At 39.4% G+C, this 27,575-nt stretch overlaps 1 protein-coding gene across 1 annotated transcript in view; it reads right to left on the bottom strand.

Annotated features, from left to right (window-relative positions):
* LOC117831612 (ephrin type-A receptor 5) overlaps positions 1–27,575 on the bottom strand; it is an 88,801-nt gene that overhangs the window by 6,080 nt on the left and 55,146 nt on the right. Inside the window, exons 6-16 of the mRNA XM_034710379.1 lie at positions 23,541–23,665; positions 21,666–21,755; positions 21,409–21,478; positions 21,181–21,283; positions 16,572–16,639; positions 14,752–14,877; positions 11,818–12,003; positions 10,230–10,291; positions 7,259–7,326; positions 7,020–7,161; positions 5,029–5,178 (exon numbers count right to left, since the gene is read on the bottom strand). Of these exons, the coding sequence (XP_034566270.1) occupies positions 5,029–5,178; positions 7,020–7,161; positions 7,259–7,326; positions 10,230–10,291; positions 11,818–12,003; positions 14,752–14,877; positions 16,572–16,639; positions 21,181–21,283; positions 21,409–21,478; positions 21,666–21,755; positions 23,541–23,665 (1,190 nt within the window). The remainder of the gene's footprint in view (positions 1–5,028; positions 5,179–7,019; positions 7,162–7,258; positions 7,327–10,229; positions 10,292–11,817; positions 12,004–14,751; positions 14,878–16,571; positions 16,640–21,180; positions 21,284–21,408; positions 21,479–21,665; positions 21,756–23,540; positions 23,666–27,575) is intronic.

Raw genomic sequence — 27,575 nt, 5'->3', positions numbered from 1 at the left:
ACCATTAAAAAGTTGATTTTGCATGATATGTCACCTTTAAATCCAAATGCTCAATATAAATATACATGTTAAATGTTAAATCATAATGTTAAATATGAATATTAATGTTAAATATAAATATACATTTTAAATATAAATGATAAACATAAATTATGTAAAAATGCTGGAAAGGCAGGCCATAAACAGATTTCACAACACTCAGAGACAGAACTGACCCAGTCTATGATACTGACAAGCTAAGGTACCATTGCTAAGTCTGTATCACTTGATGAAGCTTTTATTTTGGTATTTCTGCTATGTGGCAGTGTGAATTTACATATAAGCTAAATATTTAGGATTGCAGAGCAACATTTTACATTTAGATTTAGCAATCAACTATAGTTATGTTTAATATTTAGATTTAACATGTACCATTATATTTAACATTTGTATTTAACACTTAACATTTATATTTAGCATTTGGATTTAACAGTGATTGTAACTTAAATATATTTTACACAACAAAATGAAGTGTGAAGAAGATCACAAATATTGGTCTAAATGTGATTTTTTTTTTAAAAAGACTTGAAAATTCACACTGCTGAGATTTTAGAGCTAAATGTTGAGACTTGTTGCTAGGTTTTTTTCAGTGTGCACAACTTTACAAACAGCGCCCCATAGGTAACACACTTTAGGGAATATGATGAGTTTAAATTGCATAACAAGACATTGACAAACCTTCAAACATGCAATAGCAATAGCAAACAGAAACATACAATATCAGCTGCATTTCTTCCTTTGATACATTTCGAAGCCCAGAAAATCAGTTCTGTTAGTAAAAGATGCAGAACTCACTAACTGATGTGTTCTTCTTTAAATGGGGAATGTGACGGGGGCTGGGTTAGATGAATAATAAATAAATGTAGCTCTTTCTGTTTCACTCTGCTGTAGAAAAGAGGCTGGAGTGTCTAGTTCTTTCATATACAGTCTATGAGTTCTGCCAATGCAATACACTGAGGGGAATGGATTTGTTTAGTTCATGACAGTATTTACTTGTGTCGGATTCACACAAAAAGACCATAACAGTCCAACACTGATATACACATTAAAGCTCACATACACATTGCACCATTGCGCTGCATCAAATCATTCATACGTGCTGAGCAGGGGAAGAACTACACATAGGAGCTAACTGGCAAGGAGGATAGATCAGAGGACAAAAATGAGAGGTGGTAGAAAGAGAGCGCAGTCTGAAAAGAGGCAAGAAAGAACACAGATAGATATTGTATTTTTTTTAAAGAGACAAAGAAAGGTAGACAGGAAGAAATGAGGAACTGCATTGGGAAACAGAAGGAGAGAGCTTAAAGAAAGACCGTGTGAGAGCCTGTACTTTCTGGTGCAGATCAGAGAAAATCCAGCATAACGCTTTCAATTAAACATCAAACGTCTTCTTCTCTGCTCTCCCCTCATCCTCCTCTCCTCTTTTCCCTTACTCTAGACTTCTCTGAGACAGGCAGCCTAATCACCAAGAGGAGAAGGGAAGGGTATGATGCAGGGGATGAAGAGGTCACTGGAGGGCTGTATGTGCATATGTTATGTAGCCTATGTGTATGTGTGTGTCTCCGTGTGTGTGTGTGTGTGTGTGTGTGTGTGTGTGTGTGTGTGTGTGTGTGTGTGGGTGTGTGTGTCTGTGGGTGGGAAATGAGTGCAAGTGTGTGGTATCTGACTCAAATAGCATATTGTCACTCTTTGCTACAGTTTTCCTCATTAAAATGACCTCCATGACACACTGTAATGTAGTGCTAGACCCCCTCCAGCATCACCCTCTTCTTCTGTGAGTCACTATTCTTCATCCCCTCTCAGATGAATAGACACTGGCATGTCATTTGAATACTTGCTGAGCAAAGTTTATTTGTTACTGCATGTATATCACTGAACAGTAACTCATTTGCAAGTGTCTATCTGTTTATCTATTTATCCATCCATCCACCTTCAACTAGTAACATGGTATCAATCTATTCTAGTTTCTACATTTAAATTATTAGATTTTCAAACAGTTACGGTGTTCTGCCCTAACTACCTACCTACCTACCTACCTACCTACCTACCTACCTACCTACCTACCTACCTACCTACCTACCTACCTATCTACCTACCAAAAACCAAGTCTTTAAGGAAAAAGTAGAATTGGCCATTACTTAAACAAAATAAGCGGTTAGTTCTCCATCAAAGTCACACACATTCACGTCTTCAATTATCAGGATATTCCCGACCACGTCTCCATTGACGGCTTCCAGGCAGACCGGGATAGCAGCGAGAGCGCTGTGGGCCTCCGACCATATTATCTGCACAGGGAGATCTCACATGTCATACTGGTAGCTGTTTACATCCCCCCTCTGCCAACCCGACTACGGCGTCCAACGTTCTCAACGCTGCCATAGCCAGACTCCAGACAGACCACCAGACCACCAGAGTGCCCTCTTCCTGATCTCCAGATAGACCACCAGAGTGCCCTCTTCCTGTTCTCCAGACAGACCACCAGAGTGCCCTCTTCCTGATCTCCAGACAGCCCACCAGTGTGCCCTCTTCCTGATCTCCAGACAGACCACCAGAGTGCCCTCTTCCTGATCTCCAGACAGACCACCAGAGTGCCCTCTTCCTGATCTCCAGACAGCCAACCAGTGTGCCCTCTTCCTGATCTCCAGACAGACCACCAGAGTGCCCTCTTCCTGATCTCCAGACAGACCACCAGAGTGCCCTCTTCCTGATCTACAGACAGACCACCAGAGTGCCCTCTTCCTGATCTCCAGACAGACCACCAGAGTGCCCTCTTCCTGATCTCCAGACAGACCACCAGAGTGCCCTCTTCCTGATCTCCAGACAGACCACCAGAGTGCCCTCTTCCTGATCTCCAGACAGACCACCAGAGTGCCCTCTTCCTGATCTCCAGACAGCCCGCCAGAGTGCCCTCTTCCTGATCACCAGACAGACTACCAGAGTGCCCTCTTCCTGATCACCAGACAGACCACCAGAGTGCCCTCTTCCTGATCTCCAGACAGACCACCAGAGTGCCCTCTTCCTGATCTCCAGACAGACCACCAGAGTGCCCTCTTCCTGATCTCCAGACAGACCACCAGAGTGCCCTCTTCCTGATCTCCAGACAGACCACCAGAGTGCCCTCTTCCTGATCTCCAGACAGACCACCAGAGTGCCCTCTTCCTGATCACCAGACAGACCACCAGAGTGCCCTCTTCCTGATCTCCAGACAGACCACCAGAGTGCCCTCTTCCTGATCTCCAGACAGACCACCAGAGTGCCCTCTTCCTGATCACCAGACAGACCACCAGAGTGCCCTCTTCCTGATCTCCAGACAGACCACCAGAGTGCCCTCTTCCTGATCTCCAGACAGACCACCAGAGTGCCCTCTTCCTGATCTCCAGACAGACCACCAGTGTGCCCTCTTCCTGATCTCCAGACAGACCACCAGAGTGCCCTCTTCCTGATCTCCAGGCAGACCACCAAAGTGCCCTCTTCCTGATCTCCAGACGGACCACCAGAGTGCCCTCTTCCTGATCTCCAGACAGACCACCAGAGTGCCCTCTTCCTGATCTCCAGACAGACCACCAGAGTGCCCTCTTCCTGATCTCCAGACAGCCCGCCAGAGTGCCCTCTTCCTGATCTCCAGACGGACCACCAGAGTGCCCACTTCCTGATCTCCAGACAGACCACCAGAGTGCCCTCTTCCTGATCTCCAGACAGACCACCAGAGTGCCCTCTTCCTAATCTCCAGATGGACCACCAGAGTGCCCTCTTCCTGATCTCCAGACAGACCACCAGAGTGCCCTCTACCTGATCTCCAGACAGACCACCAGAGTGCCCTCTACCTGATCTCCAGACAGACCACCAGAGTGCCCTCTACCTAATCACCAGACAGACCACCAGAGTGCCCTCTTCCTGATCTCTGGGGACTTCAACCATGTATTTATTTTCTACATAGCTTATTCTGTCTTCTGTACTGTACATACTTTTATTATCATTATTTTCATTGTATTTGTTTGTATATCTTATTAATTACTTTCTTCTATTAATATTATTTGATATTCTTACTTATTGTGTATAGGAGCAACTTTAATGACTGAATTTCCCCTGGTATAAATAAAGTATGTCTGATTCTGATTTCTGATATGCAGTGATGCCTTTATTCTGGTTTCCCATTGGTAATGGTTTTCCATTTTTTTATACTGGTAGATGATGTATCTTCTAGCTTTAGTTTTTTATTTGCTGCTTTGATATTTTAGGTGAATAACTAAGGGTTTTAAACCTCGTCATAAACCATTATGTGAGAAAATACAATGTCAATATTCAATATTGGTAAATGTTAAATGGACTATGTTTATATAGTCCTTTCCCTAGTCTTCTTATCACTCAAAGTGCTTTTACATTAAAAGTCACATTCATGGATTCACACCACATTCATACACTGATGGCAGAGGCTTCTATATAAAGAGCCCATCAGTATTAACTCATTTCATTCACACACCAATGGCACAGCACCGGGGGCAGTTCGGGGTTAAGTGTCTTGCCCTGGGATCACTTCGGCATGTGGACAGCAGGACCTAGGACTGAACCCCACAAGCTTCTGATTGAGAAATGACCGACTCTACCACTGAGCCACAGCCACCCAAATGGAAGTGTACTTTCATGTACTTGGAGAAGTCTGCTAAACACACTTCAAATTGAGTTTTTGTACAACTTAAGTACACTTAATATACTAAATAAAAGTATATAACAAAATACAGCTAAAATATGTTAAGTACAAAAATGTGTTGTTCCAATTTAACACTCTTGTGTTAAAGTATGCTAACTATTAGTCTGCTGGCTATGACACTTTTTTGTACTTTAGTAAAGTAACGTTTAGTATATTTTATTACAGTCCATTGCTATGAAGTATTGGCCAATGCAATTAAGTTTTTGGCACAGTCATGAAATAAAATAAATGAGGATAAATCTAACCTAAAACTTCCCATAAAAATGCACTTTCAAACTTACGTCTTGATTTGACATCTCCCAGTAAGGTCTTTCTCCGTATGACATCACCTCCCACATGACAATACCGTAGCTCCACACATCGCTTGCTGAGGTGAACTTCCTATATGCGATGGCCTCTGGAGCTGTCCAGCGAATAGGAATCTTCCCACCCTGTGACAAAAATAGAAGAATATTTCTTACATTATACAAAAAAGCCTGGAGTATTTAAAGCAGGGGTGTCAAACTCATGTCAGTTCAGGGGCCACATACAGTCCAATTTGATCTGAAGTGGGCTGGACCAGTAAAATTAAACATAATAACCCAATAAATAACCATAACTCTAAATCTTTCCCTTTTGTTTTAGCGCATAAAAGCACAAGCACATTCTGAAAATGTTCACATTTAATCTACTATCTTTTTACATAAACAGCTGTTACATTTTTCACCATGATGAGTCTCATAGTGGGGTCAAATATGATATTCTTTAAGGACTGAGACCTGCTGCGAACACACCAAGCACACAGGTTTCCCATTCACCTGACACAGTAGTGTTAGTGTTAGTAGTGAAGGAGTGCAACTATGACACACCCACATTTATGGTACGCACATGCACGATATGAGGCTCCTTTCGAAAATAGTGGATCCACCGCTTCTACATATACTTAAAAACATTAGTGTTGATTGGATCTTGAAGTGCCCTAAAAAGTATCTGAAATTCAACCAGATTATGCAAACTGCAAATATTCTTTTTCCCCCTCATAGAAAGAAGGTCCTGGAGCGCCGATCAGGTGTGCTCAGTCAGCCGTTTGATTGTATGCGCTCCCCAGAGGACAAATTTGTAATAGCAGTTACTAATTTTTCACTTTGTGAAGTCATCCTGCGGGCCGGATTGGAACCTCTGGCGGGCTGGTTTTGGCCCGCGGGCCGTATGTTTGACACCCCTGATTTAAAGGAATGCTATTTAAAAAATATGACCAAAGCATTCCATGTTGTGTTGCTTGATTTGAACAAACCTTATACATTAACATCAACAACTCCTCAGTGCTACTCTTACACAAATTACCTCCAATTTCTAGGTACAGCTGCAGTCTTTCAAAGTTTTACAGTTTGTTTTTATAATATGACAGCAACCAAGAACAGATGTAAATGGAGACATTTCTGCTGCATGTGGTCCAACTAACAATTAGACTAATGAATACCAATCTAGGAACCCATTAATGATACAAAATTTTCCTTATTCAAATTCCCTGTACTAACTGTTATACTATGCACTTCCCTCATTTTCATTATCGTGCAAAGATAGAAAAGTTCAAGTTGACTGCTGTGTTTCACAGGAAAATGTGTTTTCATCTGATGAGGGGTGAAATTAGCTTGATAGGGTATTGATGAACACAACAGTGGGATATCTCTGGGTTGGGGTTATTTGAAAGGGGTGAATTATGTTATCCCCACAGCTCTTTCATGCAAAAAGAGCCAGGCATTTAGTGTATGTCAGGAGGGGGACTGTAGCAAGGCCTAGTGCTAAATGACTGAATAGTAGTAACCGGCTGTCCTTCAGAAAGCAGCCCGCTTTCTGGCTGACAGGGTGCCACTTAGCCCGGGACTCAGCTAAATTTGAAACCCACTGCTGCCTTTGTGTGTGTGTGTGTGTGTGTGTGTGTGTGTGTGTGTGTGTGTGTGTGTGTGTGTGTGTGTGTGTGTGTCATGACATTTCAGCAAGACTTTTGCATAACATTTTTAACATTTTCTCACTTAATCCAAAATTTTAAATGCAGTAACCTCTGCATGCACACACAGGATTAAATACAATGTCCTCCAAGACACTGTTGTGTTGAGTGTCAGATGAATGTTTTAAGTTGTTTATTAAACATAACAATCCAAATTTTAGTAAATTGTAGAAAAAAATGTATTTGGGTTCTAAACAGTTAGTCTTACAAACCAAGTAATTTGAATTATAACTAGCATTTAAGGCTGAAAATAATACATACATGCACAAACATGCAAAGTCTTACCCGTGTGGTGTATGCAGCCTCTGGATCATCCTCCAGGACTCGGGACAAGCCAAAATCAGACACTTTACACACAAGGTTACTGTTGACTAGGATGTTACGAGCTGCAAGATCACGGTGGACGTAGCCCATATCTGAAAGGTATCTACAAGGACCAAAAATAAGCAGAGGTTTATACCTAAACACTGTGCCTTAATTTTGATGTTCAACAATGCATTGTTTACAAGGGTTTTTATCTATACCTCATGCCAGATGCGATGCCACGCAGCATACCAACCAGCTGGATAACTGTAAACTGAGCATCATTTTTCTGATGAGAGAGGAGACAAAAAGAAAAAAAACCATCTTTGTTAAAGTCAGTTTTAAATATCTTTATTACCCGGCTTTCTTACTGATCTTCCGGTTGTGTAAGATGCTTGATTTTGATTGGTCGAAACCCATTGACAACCCCTTAACAACGGTTGTTAAGTTTCACTAATATGAGCAACACCAGAGGCAAACTGATCACAGGTCATGTCAAATCAATCTGCGTTAGTTGGTACCATTAGTTTCCGTTCCCATCAAAACAACATGGCTAAAATGCTAGTTTCAGTTAGCATGCTAATGCAGCTGGCTAAACAACATGGATATCTACATCTTGGATCCTGTCCAGCATTCCAAGCAATGAGCGGAGCAGGTGAGAGCAACTTTGAGTCACCGATTGCTACAAACAAACTTAAATAATGAGGTGGTGATGATAAAAGCAGAGTTCATAGTTGTGACTTTTGCCCATAGACTGTGTATATAATGGACAGCGTTGCTCCGGCTTTTCCCATTGTACAGTTTTGAAGCCAAAATATCCCGTTGTAGAACGCTGCCATCTTGTACATTTTCTGCAGCCAGAGTCTGCACTGTAGGGAATTTGTGTTTCCACGGTAACAAGCTCCGCCCTACAGCGTAGCGTCCCACGGTTCTACGGAGTTTCTCTCTACGGCAGCTGTCAAAGTAAACCCAAATGCAAAACCCTGTTTTTTAAACTCTGATAACTAACGAAGAAGAAACTTTTCAGAAAAAAATGCGTTGAACACAAAACAGTCAAATAATAACTACATGTCACCACAGCATACGGATGTGAGAAACATTTGTAGGACGTGTATTTATTTTTTAAAGTTTGACCACAGCCCCATTCAAATGAATGGGGGAGACAGGTTTTTTAGCGACACTGCAGCCAGCCACCAGGGGGAGCAGTTTTTGTGGCAGCTTCACTTCGAGCTGAGCGAGATGACGCCCATTTTATAAACAGTCTATGCTTTTGCCTCATTTGTTTTTAAAGGTGTGTCAACTGCAGAGCTCAGAGAAGGAGAGCAGAATGAGGACAGTTTCATGTTGAATGGAGCGCAACAGGAAGATAAGAATCCATCGCCATAGAACTTAAACTGCAGTGGAATCACTGGGATCATTTTTTTTTAAAAAAACGTATACATAAATCAATAAAATGATCTTTCAATCAAGGTTTTTTGCCATCGTCTTTGTTTTTTAAGTTATTAGACAGGTAATAAGCGGGATATTGTATGGTTAGCAGGCAGTTATGGGAAATAGAACCCCTTCAGGGTTGACAAGACCGGGATTCTATTTCATATAACTACCTACCAATGATACATTATTCCTTACTTATTTGAACCAATGCAAACATTCAACATGAACAATGAACAACAGTGTTCAAAAATCTAAATGTCAATGTCAATCTTTTTTTACAGTGCTCTGCTGCAGTACACATAATTCTGTATAAAATATGCACTTGTTTGAAATGTTAATGGTCCCCTGGTTGTTAACTTGTTGAACACATAGTAAAATAAGTTTTTCCCTTTAAATTAGGTACTTGTGCTTCAGGACAGACGCCAATTCCTTGAGTTTTAATAGTTCATGGTAACATGGGAGTTTGCTTCAAACACAGTTTAAATGTCACCACGGTGCCATGAGCTTGCAAAGTAATACATCTTAAAAAAGGGATCCCAAGCCTTTAAAAGCGGTTTGAATATGCTGCAGCCTATCCCTCTTATGGAAACCCAGCTAGATTTCCTCCAATGACAGCTCTCACTTTTGGTTTAAGCGGCAGTTCCCTTCCAATACTAATGAACAAACTGTCTATCCACAGCAAGAACATCCCACTTACATGTGAAATGAGATGTTAAGCCACAGATGTGAGGTATGAGCCCTATGGTACATTGACCATGGCTGTGACACTAAATCCAGCAACCAGCCCAGCCCCTGCCTCTCTCATGTCTCATGTCATTTATACTGACCTTAGTACATCAGCCATCCATGTAATTACTTCACAGATTTTTTTTCACTGCACTGCCTGCTGGTCCCCAAGCTCCTCTGCCTTGCCATTGCCATCCAGGATTACTCCCCGAGGCACACAGACTATTCATGTCAGCAGTTTCCAGTGTCCATAAAGAACATCTCCTACGACCTTCCTCTGTTGTTTGTCGCACAGCATTATATCATTCCACTTAGTCTGGGTTGCAATATCTTGTTAATGTAAAGGATCAGCATTACCTTTCAAACCCACCATTTCAAACACTGCATTGTTGTCATTGTCCTGATATTTTGGTAGTTGATAATCTGATATATGCCCTTACCATCCTGTGATTGTAGGACCTTATTTTTCTCATCTCTCCATGAGCCATTTGCTGCTATCCTTTTTCATGCTGGATTTAGCATTGTCTGCCAACTGAGCTTCTTCATTCAGAGACTTACCCTCCCCTTCATCCATTACATCCCGCCATGTCAACACATTCAAATTCATATTGTCTGGGAACTCTAGACTTAATTCCAGCCCCAAATGCTCTTGTGTATTCAAATTTAGCAGCAAGGTAATACACCTCAAAGTTTGGATTAGTCAAAGTTTCTAAGCTGAAAAGATTTCATACTCTTTGCTCATAGTGATGTGTATTTATTCCAAGAAGGTCCTGTTCTGTGATATGAGTCCTATCTGTTATAATGCCTGCAAGTGGTGGCTCTGAAAATCTACCTGCTAACTGCAGTCAGTTCAGTACAGTGCATACTCCTTATATTACTCTTCCTCCTATTTACCCATCATTCCCTTCTTATAATTATTATATTACTATTCATCAAAGTATTTCTAACCTGTATCCTTAAAGTCCTTGGCTTCATTCCTTAAAGATTTACCATGACCCAATTATTTAGTATTCTTGTCCTTTTCTGTCCTACCTTGAGGAAAGTGTCCAGTGATCCATTCTCCATATATTCAGTAATAATCATCACTGGCTTGCCTGAAAAAAACAGATATTTTACATCAGTACAAAACTATAAGGCATGAAAGCATCAATGAATAATGAATTCTGGCAATATGACAATATGAAAGTTTTCTGAATGCACTTTTTCCACGACTGAACCATCCGATATCATTTATATGTACAAGTCTGATAATGGGTATTCTCAAAAAATATCCCAAAGTTGGACTGATTGTACTTGATAAAGCACAGTGGAAGCTGTCAAGCACATCCCAGTGTGATGATGGTTGAAAACTTTGACAAAGAACAACTTGGGAACTGAAACATTTTGAAGAAAGTCTGACTTGAAGCTGACAGCTTGAGATCTCTACTCAGTGGAACACTTAAATGATGAGTTAAATCAATCAATCAATCAATCAATCAATCAATCAATCAATCAATCAATCAATCAATCAATCAATCAATCAATCAATCAATCAATCAATCAATCAATCAATCAGACTTTACTTGTAGAGGACTTTTCATACATCAATAATGTAATATAAAGTGCTGTACATAGATAAAATAATAATAAAATACAATCCTTCTGACCTACAAAGCTCTTAATGGCCAGGCACCTTCATATCTGAAAGAGCTCATAGTGCCCTATTACCCCTCTAGAACGCTACCAACATGCAGGCCTTCTGGTCATACCTAAGGTCTCTAAAAGTAGTATGGGAGGTAGAACCTTCAGTTCTCAGGCCCCTCTCCTTTGGAATCATCTACCAGTCAGGGTCCCGGAGGCAGACACCCTCTCTACTTTTCTTTTTTGATAAAGCTTATGGTTAGAGCTGACTCAGGCTTTGACCAGGTCTTAGTTATTCTGCCTTTCTGGAGTCCCTGTGCTCCATTGTCTCGTAGGTTCCTCTGAGTCACTGCCGTAGATGTCCTCCTGCTGCTGTGGATGTCCTGCTGCTGTGGACGTTCCAAACTCCAGCTTCTACGGGTGTGCTGGACTACACCGGCAACATCTACTACTACTACTACTGCTATCTGTCTCATCACTATCATCGTCCTATCTCTCTCTTATTCTCCTCTTACCCTCTTTCCAACTCCAGCTTGGTCGAGGCAGATGGCTGTCTAACATGAGTCTGGTTTTGCTCGAGGTTTCTGTCTGTTAAAAGGAAGTTTTTTCCTTGTCGCTGCAACTAGCTAAACACTGCGAGGTGCAATGCTCATGGTGGATAAGGATGAGATAAAATTGAGTTCTGCCAGTAAGAGGGGACTGGATCGTATCCTGTCTTGATGTTGGGTCTTTGTTAATAATTTCACATAAAGTATGGTCTAGACCTGCCGTGTTTGTAAAAGCGTCTTGAGATAATGTTTGTTTTGATTTGGCGCTATACAAATAAAGATTGATTGATTGAATACAGTTAACATAAAACAAGACCCCACACATCCCCACAATCCATATACGAGGTCTAGTGATCTGTATTGCTACATACAGTATGTAATACATCTAACAGGGTGAAACCTTACTATCATCTGTCTAAAAGCTAGCCAGAAGAAACATGCTGATGACTTACTCTTGGTGACCACGCCCTCCAGACGGATGATGTTTGGATGGTTAAACTGGCCCATGATTGATGCCTCCCATAGGAAGTCGCGTCGCTGCTGCTCAGTGTATCCTGCTTTCAAGGTCTTAATGGCAACCTGCATCTCTCTTTTCCCTGGCAGCCTTAGAGGTCCACTGCACACCTCACCAAACTCCCCTATAGAAAAGTGTTTTAGTGAAATGACCACACCAGCCTTTATAAGTGACGTAAATTTGAAAGTTCATTTTATAAGGTATACTGTTTTAATATAGGTTTATGAAACAAAGTGTAAAGATAAGGACAACAAACCCAATTTCCCTTCTAATGCAAAGTAGAAATGTGGATAACGGAAATACTTCTCATCTTTCTAAATAAAAACATATGATTTATCCCTGACCCTTTACCCCTCAAAAGGCTGTGCCTTTTGCCAGGTCGTCGACTGTAAATAAGAACTTGTTCTTAATGACTTACCTGGTTAAATAAAGGTTAAATAAAATAAAAAATAATTTTAAAGCTCCTGTGAGAATTTTTTACTGTTATAAAGTAGACTGAAATGAATACTGACTCCTCTGTATGATCTTCTTCAGCAAACAATACCAACTGCAAGACTTATAATGGTTAATTCCAATGCCTTAGAGTGCTGCTACTGGGTAGGTGTTAGAAAAAGTGGTGAGCAGAAAACTGCTGAAACAGCCGTTTTTTTTTCTTTGTCTACAGAGCAAACCACAATCATCACAATCATCCAAATTCCAAATACTTCTGCTTTGTACTGGCATGGTTGTGTTGGGACTGGTACACTTATGCACTTACTGCAGTCTTGTCCATTGGCTGAAAGATTCTGGACCCAGGTAATTGATATTTTACAGGTGTTAATGAATGTTCATATCCCTCAACACCCTGATGTATGCATACTTGGAAATATGATGGAAACTACACATTCAAGAGTAACCTGATGCATTGTTGTCTTAGCTTTTTTTGTCTGTAAAAAGAACAATACTCATGAACTGGAAAATTCGCAAACCGTCTGCTACAACATACAGAACTGGCTTGTAGACTTTTTGGACTTGTTATCGATGGAGAATGCAGCCTCAACTCTCAGTGAGCATACCAAACCGGATGTCCTATGGACCATAATCAGAGAAAACCTTGAATAATAGATCCCTAAATATGTAGGCATGGCTATGCATGTAAGATCATTTAAATCAAAATAATAATGAAAAACTGTGCTAATGTTGCCTCCCTACACACCATATGTTCCCGCTGGAAACAAGGCCTTCCTTGTTTTTTCTGTTTATTTCTGTTGTTGTTGTTTTTTTTTTGGTTTTTTTTTATTATTATTTTTTGTGTGTTTTGGTCTCACATAATAATAATAATAATACATTTTATATAAAGGCGCCTTTCTCGGCACTCAAGGACACCGCACAGATATATATATATATATATATATATATATACATACACAAATTTACATTAGAGGAAACAAAATCAAAGTCAAAATGAAAATAATATAAACTGACAAAGTGGTAAGAAAAAGAATAGAAACAAAAATGACAGTGCAATTGGAGTCAGACAGAGTAAGCGGTTTTGAACAGATGTGTTTTGAGTTGTGATTTGAAATGGGGAAAGAATCTGTGTTTCTGAGTTGAGGTGGCAATGAGTTCCAGAGACGGGGAGCAGAGCGGCTGAATGCTCGGCTCCCCATAGTGGTGAGACGGGCGGAGGGGACAGACAGGTGTATGGAGGAAGAGGGTCTGAGGGAGCGGGAGGGAGTGGGAACATGGAGGAGGTCGGACAGATATGGGGGGGGTGAGGTTGTGGATGGTCTTGAATGTTAGCAGGAGGACTTTGAACTGAATACGGAACTGAACAGGGAGCCAGTGGAGCTGTTGGAGGACAGGAATGATGTGGTGGATGGAGGGGGTTCGGGTAATGATACGGGCAGCTGAATTCTGGACCAGTTGGAGTTTATGGAGGGATTTGTGAGGGAGGCCGAAGAGGAGAGAGTTGCAGTAGTCCAGACGGGAAGTGACAAGGCTGTGGACAAGGATGGCGGCAGTGTGGGGGGTGAGGGAGGGGCGGAGACGATTGATGTTACGAAGATGGAAGTAGGCAGTCCGGGTGATGTTATTGATGACATGTATGGTCCCTGTCATTGTCTTTCTTGTTATTTGGAAAAAATACAAAATAAAAATAAAAAACTCAAGTTCCCTACAGGAGCTTTAATAATTTGATATATAAACTAGCAATTTAAACTGAATTCTTGTTCTGTTCAAGACCTACAAATGTCTGTCCTGTGTAACTACAACTGGTGGCTGTGGGTCAGTGGCTAAAGTTGGTCGTCTATCAATCGGAAGGTAGGTGGTTCAGTCCCAGCTCTTGCACTCATATATCAGAATGTCCTGAACCCCAAATTGCTCCAGCTGTTGTTCAGCAGTGTGTGTGTGTGAATGTGTATGAATAACATTAACTAATACTGATGGTCCCCTACTATATCAGCCTCTACCATCAGTGAGTGAATGGGTAAATGTGACAAGTTGTGTAAAAGAGCTTTGAGTGATCAGAAAGACTAGAAAAGTGCTATATTAGTACAAGTCTATTTACCATTCAGCTTGAAACCTTGCAAAGCAAAACAAATGTTGCAAATCAATATGTTTGTCAGCAGAGGACAAACACCGCTTATAGCCATTGGAACTGTCATTCTCTCACCCAATGTTTGGCTTAATTGACTGTGTCTAACTGTGCCTTTATACAATGGAAAGCAATTATGGATGAGACAGGTTTATGCAGGCTGCAGACAATATAGGGCACTATTGTAGAGTTAATGAGAAAATAGCTGAATTCTATACAACTTGATGACAGACTTACAGTGTTGTGTTTGTATGTTAAGCGTGTTATTGAAATGTAAAAACTCCAAGTTTAACTCACCAGCTCCAATTATCCTCTCTATAGAGATGAATGAAACGTCAATCTCCTGCGTAAATTCATGCACTGCCTGATTGGGATCTTCATAGGTGAGGGGGTCAATGTAGGTACGCACTCCTGGGAACTTAACTGCAAAAAACACATGCATAGAATGAATTTCCATCATTACCATTTATATACAATTGACCATTACTGACAAACATTTAGGAGACATAGAAATTGCAGAGGTGATCCCTGTACACTTGAAGGAAATGCAACTTTGTTACAGCAAGTTTGATTATACAGTCAGTACTCCAAGCATTAGAATGACAGCAAAAATAAACATTAGAGATGGGCATGCAGTTAAAATGTTGCTTCCAGATCATGGTATTCTTTCAATCACTTTCTTTGGGCATGATATGCCTATGCAAAAATATGATTGGGTTATCGTATCTGGCTCAACTTTACAGGTACTCTCCCCTGCACCATCTTCGAGCCAGTGGCATCATTCTCATTCTTCCATCCCACAAGGCATCTCTCGACTGAGGCCTAGCATTGAGTTGAGTAGCTTCTGCAGGTTATCAAATAGGCACCCCCCTTCCTCAATGTTTCATCAAATTAAGCCCATGAGATCTCCAAGGGGTTTGCCAGTAGAGCCAGCCTCCTGGAACCACTTCCCCTGTCCACCACTCAACTCAATGCTGTTTTGTTGGCCTATTGCTCGTTTTTTTCTGCCACTGCTCATCCCTTTTTAGCCAAATCCACCGGGGTGCAGCCTCTGCCTGCTTGGTAATGTCGGCTATCAGCCGCTTTCTACCAAGGCCTTCAATACCAAGCAATCCAAGAGCTCCCCAGAGTGATTTCCCTGCGAAGCCCCTGCAGCTGACTTCCACTGGTAGATTCCAGGTCTTCCACCCCTTCTCCTGGCTCTCCAGGATGAGAGCTTGATATTTTAATTGCTTGCGTTCGTGTGCCTCCTCTATCCTCTCTTTCCAGGGCACTGTGAGCTCGATAAGAGCAACCTGCTTGGTACTCTAAGACCAGAGGATGACATCGGGTCTGAGATTTGTGTGAGTTATCTCTTCTGGAAATTCTTAATAGTCGTTAAGCTTATTTTCTTTTACTGTATGCATCAATATGACAATAAACCACACATACTGGCACTTGTTCGGTGCTAATGGCCCCATCACAACCAGCTCTGATGCCAACAGATGGTTAGCAGGATACAATGCCAAAAATGTGCTGGGTATATAAAGCTGTCGTTGCCTGCAAATTATCATAGCTTTGTGTCTCATTTGCCAACATGGCTGCAATGGAGCAGGCTTGTGACATTGCCATTTAAAGAATAACTCCTGGCACAAAACACAGTCAACTGTACTGGTAACACACACACACACACACACACACACACACACACACACACACACACACACACACACACACACACACACACACACACACACACATACACACACACGTCTGCCTGGGGGGATGGAAAAACTCATGTGGACATGGCCGCTGTCTAAACCCTATGGAAGAGGATTAGGGCCACTGAAAAAAAAAAGAAAAAAAAGGTCAAATTCTTTTTTTATATTATTATTCTGAGAAAAAAGTCAGAATTCTGAGATTAAAGTCAGAATTCTGAGATTCTGACTTTTTTCTCAGAATTCTGACTTTAATCTCAGAATTCTGACTTTAATCTCAGAATTCTGACTTTTTTCTCAGAATAATAATTAAAAAAAAATGTTTTGACCCTTTATTGCACATATAGAGTTAAAGTTTAGATGAAGACACACAAACTGGACCAGAAACACAGAGAGGGAGTTCAGGTTTTAGTAACTTACTATGACCATTGTGGAAGTGCATCTTCTCCTCTTCAGGATCTTGCTTTGCTTTGCTGTAGCCACAACGTCTGAGAATGAGAAGACAAAAATATATCCAAGTTCGTGACCTGCCTCGGTATTGTTTGTGTGCATAGAAAATAGCCAGGACGCGGACACACAAATTCTGGCCAATAAAGCTCAAAATCACACTTGGATCTTACTGCTAGTTCAAACTTTTGAATCTGCTTATTTAGACCGGTTACCAATATCATTCATCAAAATGCTCAAAAGTACCTCTGTCTTTAAAGACATGACAAATGTGGCTCAAATCTACACAAAATATGGACATAAAGGATCAATTTAAATCACTGGTTTGTAAGCAGCTATCTCATATTGTATTTTGCAGATGTGAGAAAGCATACATGCATCCAATGATAGGCCAAACCCCTTGTCGATTGGTTTCATGGTTCATACTAGTGTGTTTGTGTGCGTACTTGAAGCTTCAATATGTCAATACTTTGACAGTCAGCATCAGGGATAATCACAGATAACCCAGATTTACCAGGAAGTTTGCTTTTAAGCTTGATCTGACTTGCAAACACACAGAAACATATGACATCAGAACACACATGTGTTTTATTTAATTAACTACATTTGTAAAAGCCAAAAGTCAACACAATATGACTAACTTTTACTCCTTTTGTTCTTGACAACAAGAGGTGCATGGACACAAAAAGCAGTCCCCCAAACACTCATATACAGAAGTCTTTTCCATCATGTCTCTTTTAGGATAACTGGGTTTGGCTTGAGGGGTTGGGAAGGGCAGCTGGCAAGTCTGGGTGGGGGGTTGTCTGTATTGTGTGTGTGTGTGTGTGTGTGTGTGTGTGTGTGTGTGTGTGTGTGTGTGTGTGCGCGTGTGTTTGTGTGTGTGCGTGTGCGTGTGTGTGTGTGCGTGTGTGTGTGTGTGTGTGTCTTACATTTGTCTGCCTTAGGGTGTTTAGTTTGTGGGATATGTTGAGTCAAGGGGTTTGAGCACGCTCAGTGCCCAGCCTGCCCTCTAACTTCCGACATTTGTGTGTGTGTGTGTGTGTGTGTGTGTGTGTGTGTGTGTGTGTGTGTGTGTGTGTGTGTGTGTCAACCCATGCATGCATGAATGCATGATTCATTGGGTATGTGTGTATGTGTATGTGTCTAATCATGTGCTGCATGTCTATGCAGTCCATGCATGTGTATGTAGACTGGAGGGTCATGCAGGAGGGGGTAGGGAAGAGTACAGTGGTTGAACTGCCTGTGTCCCAAATTCATCACCAAAAAATGTGGCATTGCTCCATGTGATCTCCCCCACACAAGAACAAAATGATCATCAATCTTCAGTCTGATATTGCTTAACCAAAATCTCCTGGGTCTGATTTACTTTTTAATCCTTGAAAATTAAGTTCACTGTCTATTGTTACCTCCATCTATGGGGTTGTTTAGTTTATGTGGAATGCGGCTGACTTTTTAAATTTGAGATTTTTAATCCTTTCAAGCAGCCGTCTTAGTTAGAAGCAGTGATGTAGTATCGTCATACGTTTGTTCACAGTTTGCAGTTTACTGCACTCATAAGGCTCTTAAGCTAGCCATCTTTGTTCTGACTTGGTATGTGTGGTTACATGTGCCAAGTTAGCTCTTATGCACCTGTAAAAAATTATATGTTCTTTTGTATTTTCAGTTTTACAGTACTTTTGTGAGGCCACAATAAACCCCCAAATATTCAAACGGTCTCTCATTTTAGAAAGAACTGTTTAGCCTATCTGCCAAACTTAACCTCACGTCCAGAGAGGGAAGAGAGCTATTCATTCAATCATTTTACCAAACTATATATCCACCATCTTTTTGGATAATTCTCAAATAAAGGTAAACTCAGTTATGAAGGCCTAAGGGACATGGAGTCTGTTAAGATAATAAGCAATAACTTGTGTGTATTAATATGTATGAATGGAGTGATGCCGGGATGAACAGATACTGGATAAAAGTCTAAAATTGACAATTTTGAGCCCTGTAAAACTGACCCCTAATTATGTTCCAGTAAAATGAACTGGGGCACATGTCACACGTAATTATCTGGAGGGCATATCTAAGAAGAAATATGTTGCTCTTGATGATCCAAACAGAGCTTCACAGACGTCTGTGGGATTTACGTCAATATGAAAAAAATACAAGGATGTCTTATAAGAGCTGCTGTAGTGAAATTACATTGCATGACAGTGCTAAATTTGTTTAACATAAGCACATTGAACATAGCCCAGCTTCTGCATTTTTGTACACATTGCATGCAATTTAGATTCAGATAAAAGGAAATTGGTTGTTACAAGGGTAAGTGAAGGTCATTTGAGCCCTGAGGCATGCAAATTCAGGATTAATGTTCTATGTATTGCTGGCTGGGGCGGCTGGGACTCAGTGGGTAGGGTTGGTTGTCTACCAGTTGGAAGGTTGGCATTTCGATCTTGCAGTCACATAAATGTGAGGAGTTAAAGCGCTTTGAGTGGTCAGAAAGACTAGAAAAGCGCTATATAAGTAAAACCATTTAAAATTTACCATTGTTGTTGCATGCAGCTTAGGAAATGTTGTAACACAATAACACTATGCCACAATACTAAAGACTCTACTGACTTATGTAAATAAACTTTAAAGGTGACATATTATGCTCTTTTTCATCAAAACATATTGGTCTAAGAGGTCCCCAAAACATGTCTTTAAAGTTTATGCTCAAAAAAACACTTTGAAATCAGATTTTGGCATGCCTGAAAAACACTCTTTTTCAGCCCTGCTAAGAACAGTCTGTTTTCTCTCTGACCACGCCCCCTCGGGAAGTGGGTGTGGCCTCGCCTCTCCAGCATGTTGATCTAATGTTTACATGTTGCCTGAATATACACGGCTGCTCACAGACCCGCGTTACTTCAACCCTCTGAATCTGATCCAGAATCTGATGCTGACGGAGAGGCGCCTGCAGCAGGACCTTTCTGAACCATTGGTCACAGACCAATGTGTTTCTTTTGTGTTTCTTGTTGTTTTATTTATCAGTATGTAGACATGTGTCTTGGTACACAGCTACGAACATGTAGCTATGTGGCTATGCTAACTAGCGCTAGCACTTTTCCTTGATAAATAAAAATCATCCACTAGATCTTCAAATCTGCAGACGTGGGGAGTAAAACCTACCTTTGTGTTTATTAAGACAGCCTACAACTAGCATGCCTCCCTCCTAAGCTCCTTGTTAGCACACATGTGTGCAGGGAATGAAAAATGGAGGAGGGGTTGAGTTGTATTTTATACAGTCTATGGGCTGAACAAGCTCTGAGCTCTGAAAACTGAAACGGCTGGTTTCAGCACACATTTACAGAAAGGTGGAGAAATCAGAACAGGGGCAGAATGGATTTTTTTCATTCTCTGGGGGTTTGTAGACATGCCAGGGAAACATATTTCAGGTAGAGAACCATTAAAAAGTCGATTTTGCATGATATGTCACCTTTAATGCTAAAACCAAAAAACATTCAATCACCATGACTTTTTGAAAAAAAAAAAAAAAATTAAGCAAACAAACATCTCATATCATTAGTTGTACCTAAAATCTCTAAAAGTAGTGTGGGAGGTAGAACCTTCAGTTATCAGGCCCCTCTCCTTTGGAATCATCTACCAGTCAGGGTCCGGGAGGCAGACACCCTCTCCACTTTTAAGAGTAGACTTAAAACTTTCCTTTTTGATAAAGCTTATAGTTAAGCTGGATCAGGCTTGGACCAGCTTTTGTCATGCTGCTATAGGCCTAGACTGCCGGGGGAACTGGCACACTGACACACTGGGATCCTAGCTCACCTTCTTCCCCCCAACCCCTTCATCACTTACTTTAACTCTGCCTGTCCCATTAAAGTTACTAACCATAGACCTTTCTGGAGTCCCTAAGCTCCATTGTCTCGTAGATTCCTCTGAGCTGCCGTAGACGTCCTCCTGCTGTGGACGATCTGGACTCCAGCTGATACGGACGTGCTGGACTCCAGCGGCAACAGCTTCTACGACTCGTCTCATCACTATCACCTCTCTCTCTTACTCCCCTCTATCTGTCTTTCCAGACCCAACTCAGTCGAGGCATGATGTCTGTCTAACATGAGTCTGGTTCTGCCTGAGGTTTCTGCCTGTTAAAAGGAAGTTTTTCCTCACCACTGTAACTAGCTAAATACTGTGAGGTGCAATGCTCATGGTGGATTAAGGTGGGGTCAGACTGAGTCTTACCCTGTCTTGGTGTTCATAATTTGACATAGTGTGGTCTAGACCTGCTCTGTTTGTAAAAGAGTCTTGAGATAACGTTTGTTGTGATTTGGCGCTATACAAATAAAGATTGATTGATTGATTGATATCAAAGTTCTGCTCCCCAACAGTACTGGCCCAGAATAAAACTTCATAAGTAAGATAATGATATCCTTATTTACCGAGATGTACATAGCAAGTGGGCTTTACAAGCCAAATAACTTCAATTGATAACAACAAATATAAAAATAATCATATTGGATCCTCACATTAAGCCTCTTTCTAAATGTTCATTAGAAATTAAAGCCATGTGTGTTTCTATTTGTGTCCATGTCTATTTATTTCTTACCGTCCACTAAGCAGGAATCCAGCGACGACTGCCAGTAGGACCAGAGCAAGTGTGATGGCCACAGCTACTATCAAGGCTTGAGTCCGCTCACTTGTAGCAGTTACTGCCAAGAGAGAGGATTTAAATTATAAACACATGCTACACACCAGCTACTATAAGCAGGTGTGAGTCACATACTGTTTGACACTTTTAATGCTTCTTCTCAAACACTCTCTCAAATATACTCACAGTAAGGGCTGGTCTGGAATTCAAAACGTCGGCTAAATGCACCATAGCCCGCCGATGTCCTGGCTCGTACCTGTAATGCATTGAATACAAAACATTTCTACTGATAAAAATATTTATATGTGTGACTTTTATCCAGCAACTTCTATATAACTGCCTATTAATTTCAGACTGCACCAAAGGGATTTAAGGCAAGTCTAAATGAGTGAATATTTATATCTTTTGTTCACACATAAATATGTTTCGGGCATGTGTTTGACCTGGAAGATGTAGACTGAAGAGGGTTTCAGGCCTTCCACCACCATCTCAGTCTCCTTGGACTTAATAATGGTGTAGCTGGAGTCTTGCTCCTGTGGCAGGGTAAAACAAGTTGGGGTTAGTGTAATTCTCTCACATGCAAAAAACCTATTCTCTATTCTTCATGGTTATTTGAAGCTGTCATAATTTATTTTTGTGTACTTGCCTGCAATTGTGTTCTCTATTCTTCTGCAAATTGTTATAGCTGAGATACCTGTAGTGAGTGTGGTACTGTGTACGTAAGTGCATCTGTGGAAGTATCAGTTTCTCAGCTGTAACCACATCAGGTTTAAACAAAGCTAAATGCCCCGTCCATTAGCCAGAAGCCATTAGCTAACCACTGACCACAAATACTGCTCTGCGTCTGTGTACCTTTATTCTGACCTTCCCAGAAAAGGAGACGTCAGAGGATAAAACGAGGAAAGAAGAAGGATACAGGAACAAGGATCTGCATAGAAGCATCACATTTCTGTCTCTATCCAAGTCTTACGTAAAAAAAAAATCCTAAGAGAAACAGGACATAAGAGATATGTTCTCAATGGACCTTGTCAAAAAAGAGGGAAAACTGAATGTTTATCAAAATAGATCCCTTTTCCAAATTTCAACAATTGGTTTCCCTTAGAATATCAACACATTTATGGAACATACACTGCAAAAACTCAAAATCTTACCAAGTGAAATTGTCTCATTTTTAGTCAAAATGTCTTAAAACAAACCCTTTACTTGATTTAAGAAAATGCATTTTATTGGAGAATCTATCAGAAAAAAGCTCCTTTGATAAAAGAAAGAAAGAAAGAAAGAAAGAAAGAAAGAAAGAAAGAAAGAAAGAAAGAAAGAAAGAAAGAAAGAAAGAAAGAGAAGTTGTTTTTAAGGGTGGGTTTCAGTTTTCAGACACTGTTTCTTCTACATCGGATAAAAATAAACATCCTCAAACTACATGCACACAATGAAACACCTACTTTAGAGCATAGCTGTCTTATCCTAAAAAACAACATGACTGAATATTAGTATATCCAGCTCACTATGAGAAGACATTATATCTCAACATGCTCAAATTAAACTTTGTCATCTTATTTCAAGTACAAGATGGTCTTAAACCTAGAGAAGTGCTGCTATAATACAACTCAAATTAAGGTGAATATATCTCAAATGAAGAAGTTGACATGAAATTTATTATTGCAATAATCTTAATTTCAGTGAAGAAATACTAATTTTTAGCATTCCTGGCTTATTCTGAGACACTAAGATTTAAAATACTGGTCAAATATTGATTAAAATAAGTTTTCTCTGCTCATTTTAAGATCACAGTTTTCTAAATATCACGTCTTATTTTAAGAAATCTTACAAAGCAAATTTTAACTTGTTCTATTGGCAGATTTTTTTGCTAATTTCAAGGTACAAGTACCTTCAAATATGTTTTTTTTCCTGTTTTTGTAGGGGCATTTTTTCCAGTGTAGAGTGGCTGTGACTCAGAAGTAGAGCAGGTCATCTCCCAATCATTGATTAAAGATGTGATTCCCAGCGTCCTTGGGCAAGTTGCCAACTCCATTATTTTTCAGAAGACATAGCCATCAGTGTGTGGATGTGTGCAAATAGTTAGATTACACCCCAATGGGCAACTTAGTGTTTGAATAGTAGCCTCTGCAGTCTGTGTATGGATGTGTATGTTGAAGGTTGATAAGAACAGCTCCCAAAGAAACAGACAACACCTTCACAAATCACACAACAAAATGATATACAGCTTCATGAACGCAGTTTGAAAATTCATTTAGAATACTCTAAACATAATGCACATCAGTATGTAAGCAGGCCAAACGAACAGATAATAGGTGTATTACCTTTTCAAAATACTTGATCTCGTACTCCAAGATGATGCCGTTGGGGCGATCAGGCTCTGCCCAAGAAAGGGCGATGCTGCTCTTCTCAGTATGACCTTTCCTCACCACACTAACCGGGGAGGGTGCTGAACACACAAAGATAAGAGAAACAGATGAAACAGTGCAGTGCATTCACTTGTTCTAGTTGTAGGGATCCAGCAAATTTGATATCATGCTTCCTGGTGCATTTCTTTAATTTAAGTAAAAGCGATGACTGATGTAACAAGCTAATAAATAAATAAATAAATAAATAGGGATTTAACACAAAAGAAACAGCACCAAAAATGTTAATTTTGCTGGATACATTGAGCATCAATAAGTCATTTGTCTTTTGATGACCCTTCATTCTTTGATGTTAACATGTGCTGGACCCAGAATAATATTTAAGAGGAAAATGAAAAGAAGTGTTGGTAACACTTACTATTAACTACACACTTTTCAGCATTATTAAGCATTAATTAATACTTAACTCATCATCTGTAAAGCATTGTTCATACATTAATACTCATTTATATATCATGTACAAACACAGTTATAAATGTTTTATTATTCATGAATATGACTCTCTATAATGTGTTAACTAACTCTTTGTTCATACTTTATAAATGATGGATTCACCAAATACAAATGAGCTATTATGGTCATTATAAACCAGTTATAAACACATTTACAGGTTATGATTCTAACATTTAGTAAGGGTTAGTGAACACCTTATTACATAGCAAATTATGATTAATTAAGGTAGTCACAAAGGATTTATAAGCTGCTTGTTCATGGTTTTGTGAGCTGATCTAAAGTGAGGACTTTATATGCTTTACAAAGAATTCATTAATGAGATTTAAGACCAGCTGCACCTTAAAACACAGAATCCAAGTTATTGTTCAGTTTTGCAGCTGCATTTTAACTTGTGTTTACAAATGGTTTTATGCAGCCAGAGTTTAAATGTTACTGTGTCTTTTTATATATTTGATATGTCATATTTCATTTGAGTTTTTCCACTGTGAGCACTTTACGTTTGAGAGATTTTCTTTTTCAGTTGCAGAGTATTTAAAGTTCATATGAAGAGTTATTTTGATAAACACGGTTTTATACAGAGGTTGTTTCCTTTTAATGAATACAAGTTTAAGTACATGTGTTGTGTCTGTTTCCTTATTCTGTTGAATCAATATCTGTGACTTCTGTGTTTTAAGGTGCTGCTGGTCTTAAATCTCATTAATGAATTCTTTGTAAAGCATAACAAGTCCTCACTTCAGATCAGCTCACAAAAACATGAACAAGCAGCTTATAAGTCCTTTGTGACTACCTTGATTAATCATAATTTGCTATGTAATAAGGTGTTCACTAACCCTTACTAAATGTTAGAATCATAACCTGTAAATGTGTTTATAACTGGTTTATAATGACCATAATAGCTCATTTGTATTTGGTGAATCCATCATTTATAAAGTATGAACAGAGTTAGTTAACACATTATAGAGAGTCATATTCATGAATAATAAAACATTTGTAACTGTGTTTGTACATGATATATAAATGAGTATTAATGTATGAACAATGCTTTACAGATGATGAGTTAAGTATTAATTAATGCTTAATTAATGCTTAAAAGTGTGTAGTTAATATAAAGTGTTACCGAAGTGTTAAACATATTAAAATGTAATGCACATTTCTCCTCTCTTACTTTACAGAGGGAAAAAAACTCTTCTAAATTTTCATCATATTTTACCATGTGTTTGAAATGGACCTGAGGTTTGTGGATATCATCAATTTAAGTAACTTTTTAAAGTATATACTGTCTTATTTCAAATTATTATAGACACATATGTATTATTTATTCAGGTTTTTTCTTTAAGTCTATTATGGATTATTCAATTTTTCATTAGATATAAAAGTTGATTTTATCATATTATTTTTACAGATTAACTCTCAGCATTTGAATGTTTTATTCTGTTTTACTTAGCTGTATTTACTTTTAGTGTAGCATGTTAGTTTATTTTACTGGTTTAATATTTTAGTGTTTTATTTTCTTATTTATTTATTTTACTTTGGTGAGTTTAATTTCCTGTGCTGAGTCCTAAGGTCTTATTTTACCTCCAGTGTTTCCTCGTTAAGATATCATGACGGGGTTTCCTCTGTTCATTCAGCAACTTCTTTTTTACTTTTCATGTATTTTTTGTTTAGAATTATTGTTGTTGTTGTTGTTATTATTATTTGTATTACATATATCATGTTCTTAACCTTATATATTGATTGTAGGACGGGTTTGGGGCCAGGGCCGGGGCTTGGGCTGGGGTTGGGATTGGGATGGGGGGCTGGGGAGGGTCTTCTTATTTTTTGGCATTCTTAATTTATTCAATTGGTATTATTTTTATGCACAGCACTTTGTGTTACAATATCATTGTATGAAAAGCAATTAGGTGTAGTCTTTTGAGCTGTAAGTTAGCAGATGTGTTTGATTCCTGGACAGCTCTACCTCTGCAAAAACTTTGTGCAATCCAGAAGCAAGGTGCCTGATTCTGCATCCATTATACTTTTCTACTCAGTCCATGAAAAGGAGATAAAGTAGATATAACGGCAACTCTACAAGTCTGGCACTGAGATTTTGTTCAACAGTGTTGTATTATATATGTCTCTCTGTCTCTCTGTCTCTCTCTCTCTCTGTATATTTATATATATATATATATATAATATATATTTAAAGAGCTATTTTACCAATCTCAACTTTTTATTACTGTGGTTTTTTGAAAAAGTTTCCAATTCCATTTCTTTCTATGATTTATCATTTTAATTTGGGAGTTAAACTACTGTGATTTGTGATTGTGATTTGTTGGTGATTTGCTGTAACTCCATGAATTTCCCCGTTGTGGGACGAATAAAGGAGTATCTTATTTAAGATTAAAAGTACAACGAGACTGCTGTAACCTGATCTGTTGGCCAATCTCTCAGGGACAGTTGGTGAGTCTCTGATATATAAAGAGCTTTTCTACGGGCAAAATGGTCCCTGAGGCGCCATCCCGTGTGTGTTTGTGTGTGTGTGTGTGTGTGTGTGTGTGTGTGTGTGTGTAAGCCTCTACAGCAAATGCTAAACACTATCAAGGTTTCAATAGCCTCAGCAGAACTCTACAGGGAATAAATCATTGCTTCAACACTGTAACTGTACCCTGAGTTGATGGTTGCACAGAAGTGTTATCTGTCACATCTTAAAAGCCTGAAACCAGAAACCGTATCACACCAACTCAATGCTTGAACTCAATGCTTGAACGGTGTAAAAAATGAGAGACAGAGAAGGAGAGAGAGAGAGATAGAGAGAGAGAGAGAGAGAGAGAGAGAGAGGAAGAATATTACATCAAAACTAAGTTTTAATCCTGTGTAAATGAATGCAGTTTGCATTGCTACTTTAGATTAAAAGTTTTAAATGATTGTCCTATTAGGGTTTACAATAGACTCTAAAGTCTGATGCATAATTTCACGAGTTAGAGCTACATAAATTAAATTGAAGTGACCAAAAACTAAATGTATAAAACTTAAACTGAAATAAAGCTCCAGAAATATGTATTTAAATGATTAACCTGCATTTTTACTCATTGATCTTCTTGATGACTAATCAACTAAAGCATTCGGACAATAACTAAATAGATAGATAAATACATAAATGAATAAATAAATAAATTCAATATTCCAATACCCAAATTTTATATTTACAAAAAGAGTTACAAAAAGTTACTAAAAATTAACGGATGTACATATTTGGACAATGTGACACCTTTCAGTGCCATAACTTAAAGGCTGAGTCTAAACACACAAGTGTTTAAAAATCAACTACATATGTTAATTGTAGAAATATCACAAAAATGGTGGTTGATGAACTGAATGGGAAATGTTGGAAGAGTGTAAAAGCAAGTGCTACAATAGTAGGAGGGGTGTAAGAAAAGGAAGTGGGTTGACAAAAATAGAGAGAATGTGAGGAAAGAATAATTAGAGATGGACAAAGAAGAG

Source organism: Notolabrus celidotus, chromosome 19 (assembly GCF_009762535.1).
Source record: "Notolabrus celidotus isolate fNotCel1 chromosome 19, fNotCel1.pri, whole genome shotgun sequence".
Lineage (NCBI taxonomy): Eukaryota > Metazoa > Chordata > Actinopteri > Labriformes > Labridae > Notolabrus > Notolabrus celidotus.
The sequence above is the reverse complement of the archived record's forward strand: the minus strand, read 5'-3'. Positions and strand labels throughout refer to the sequence as shown.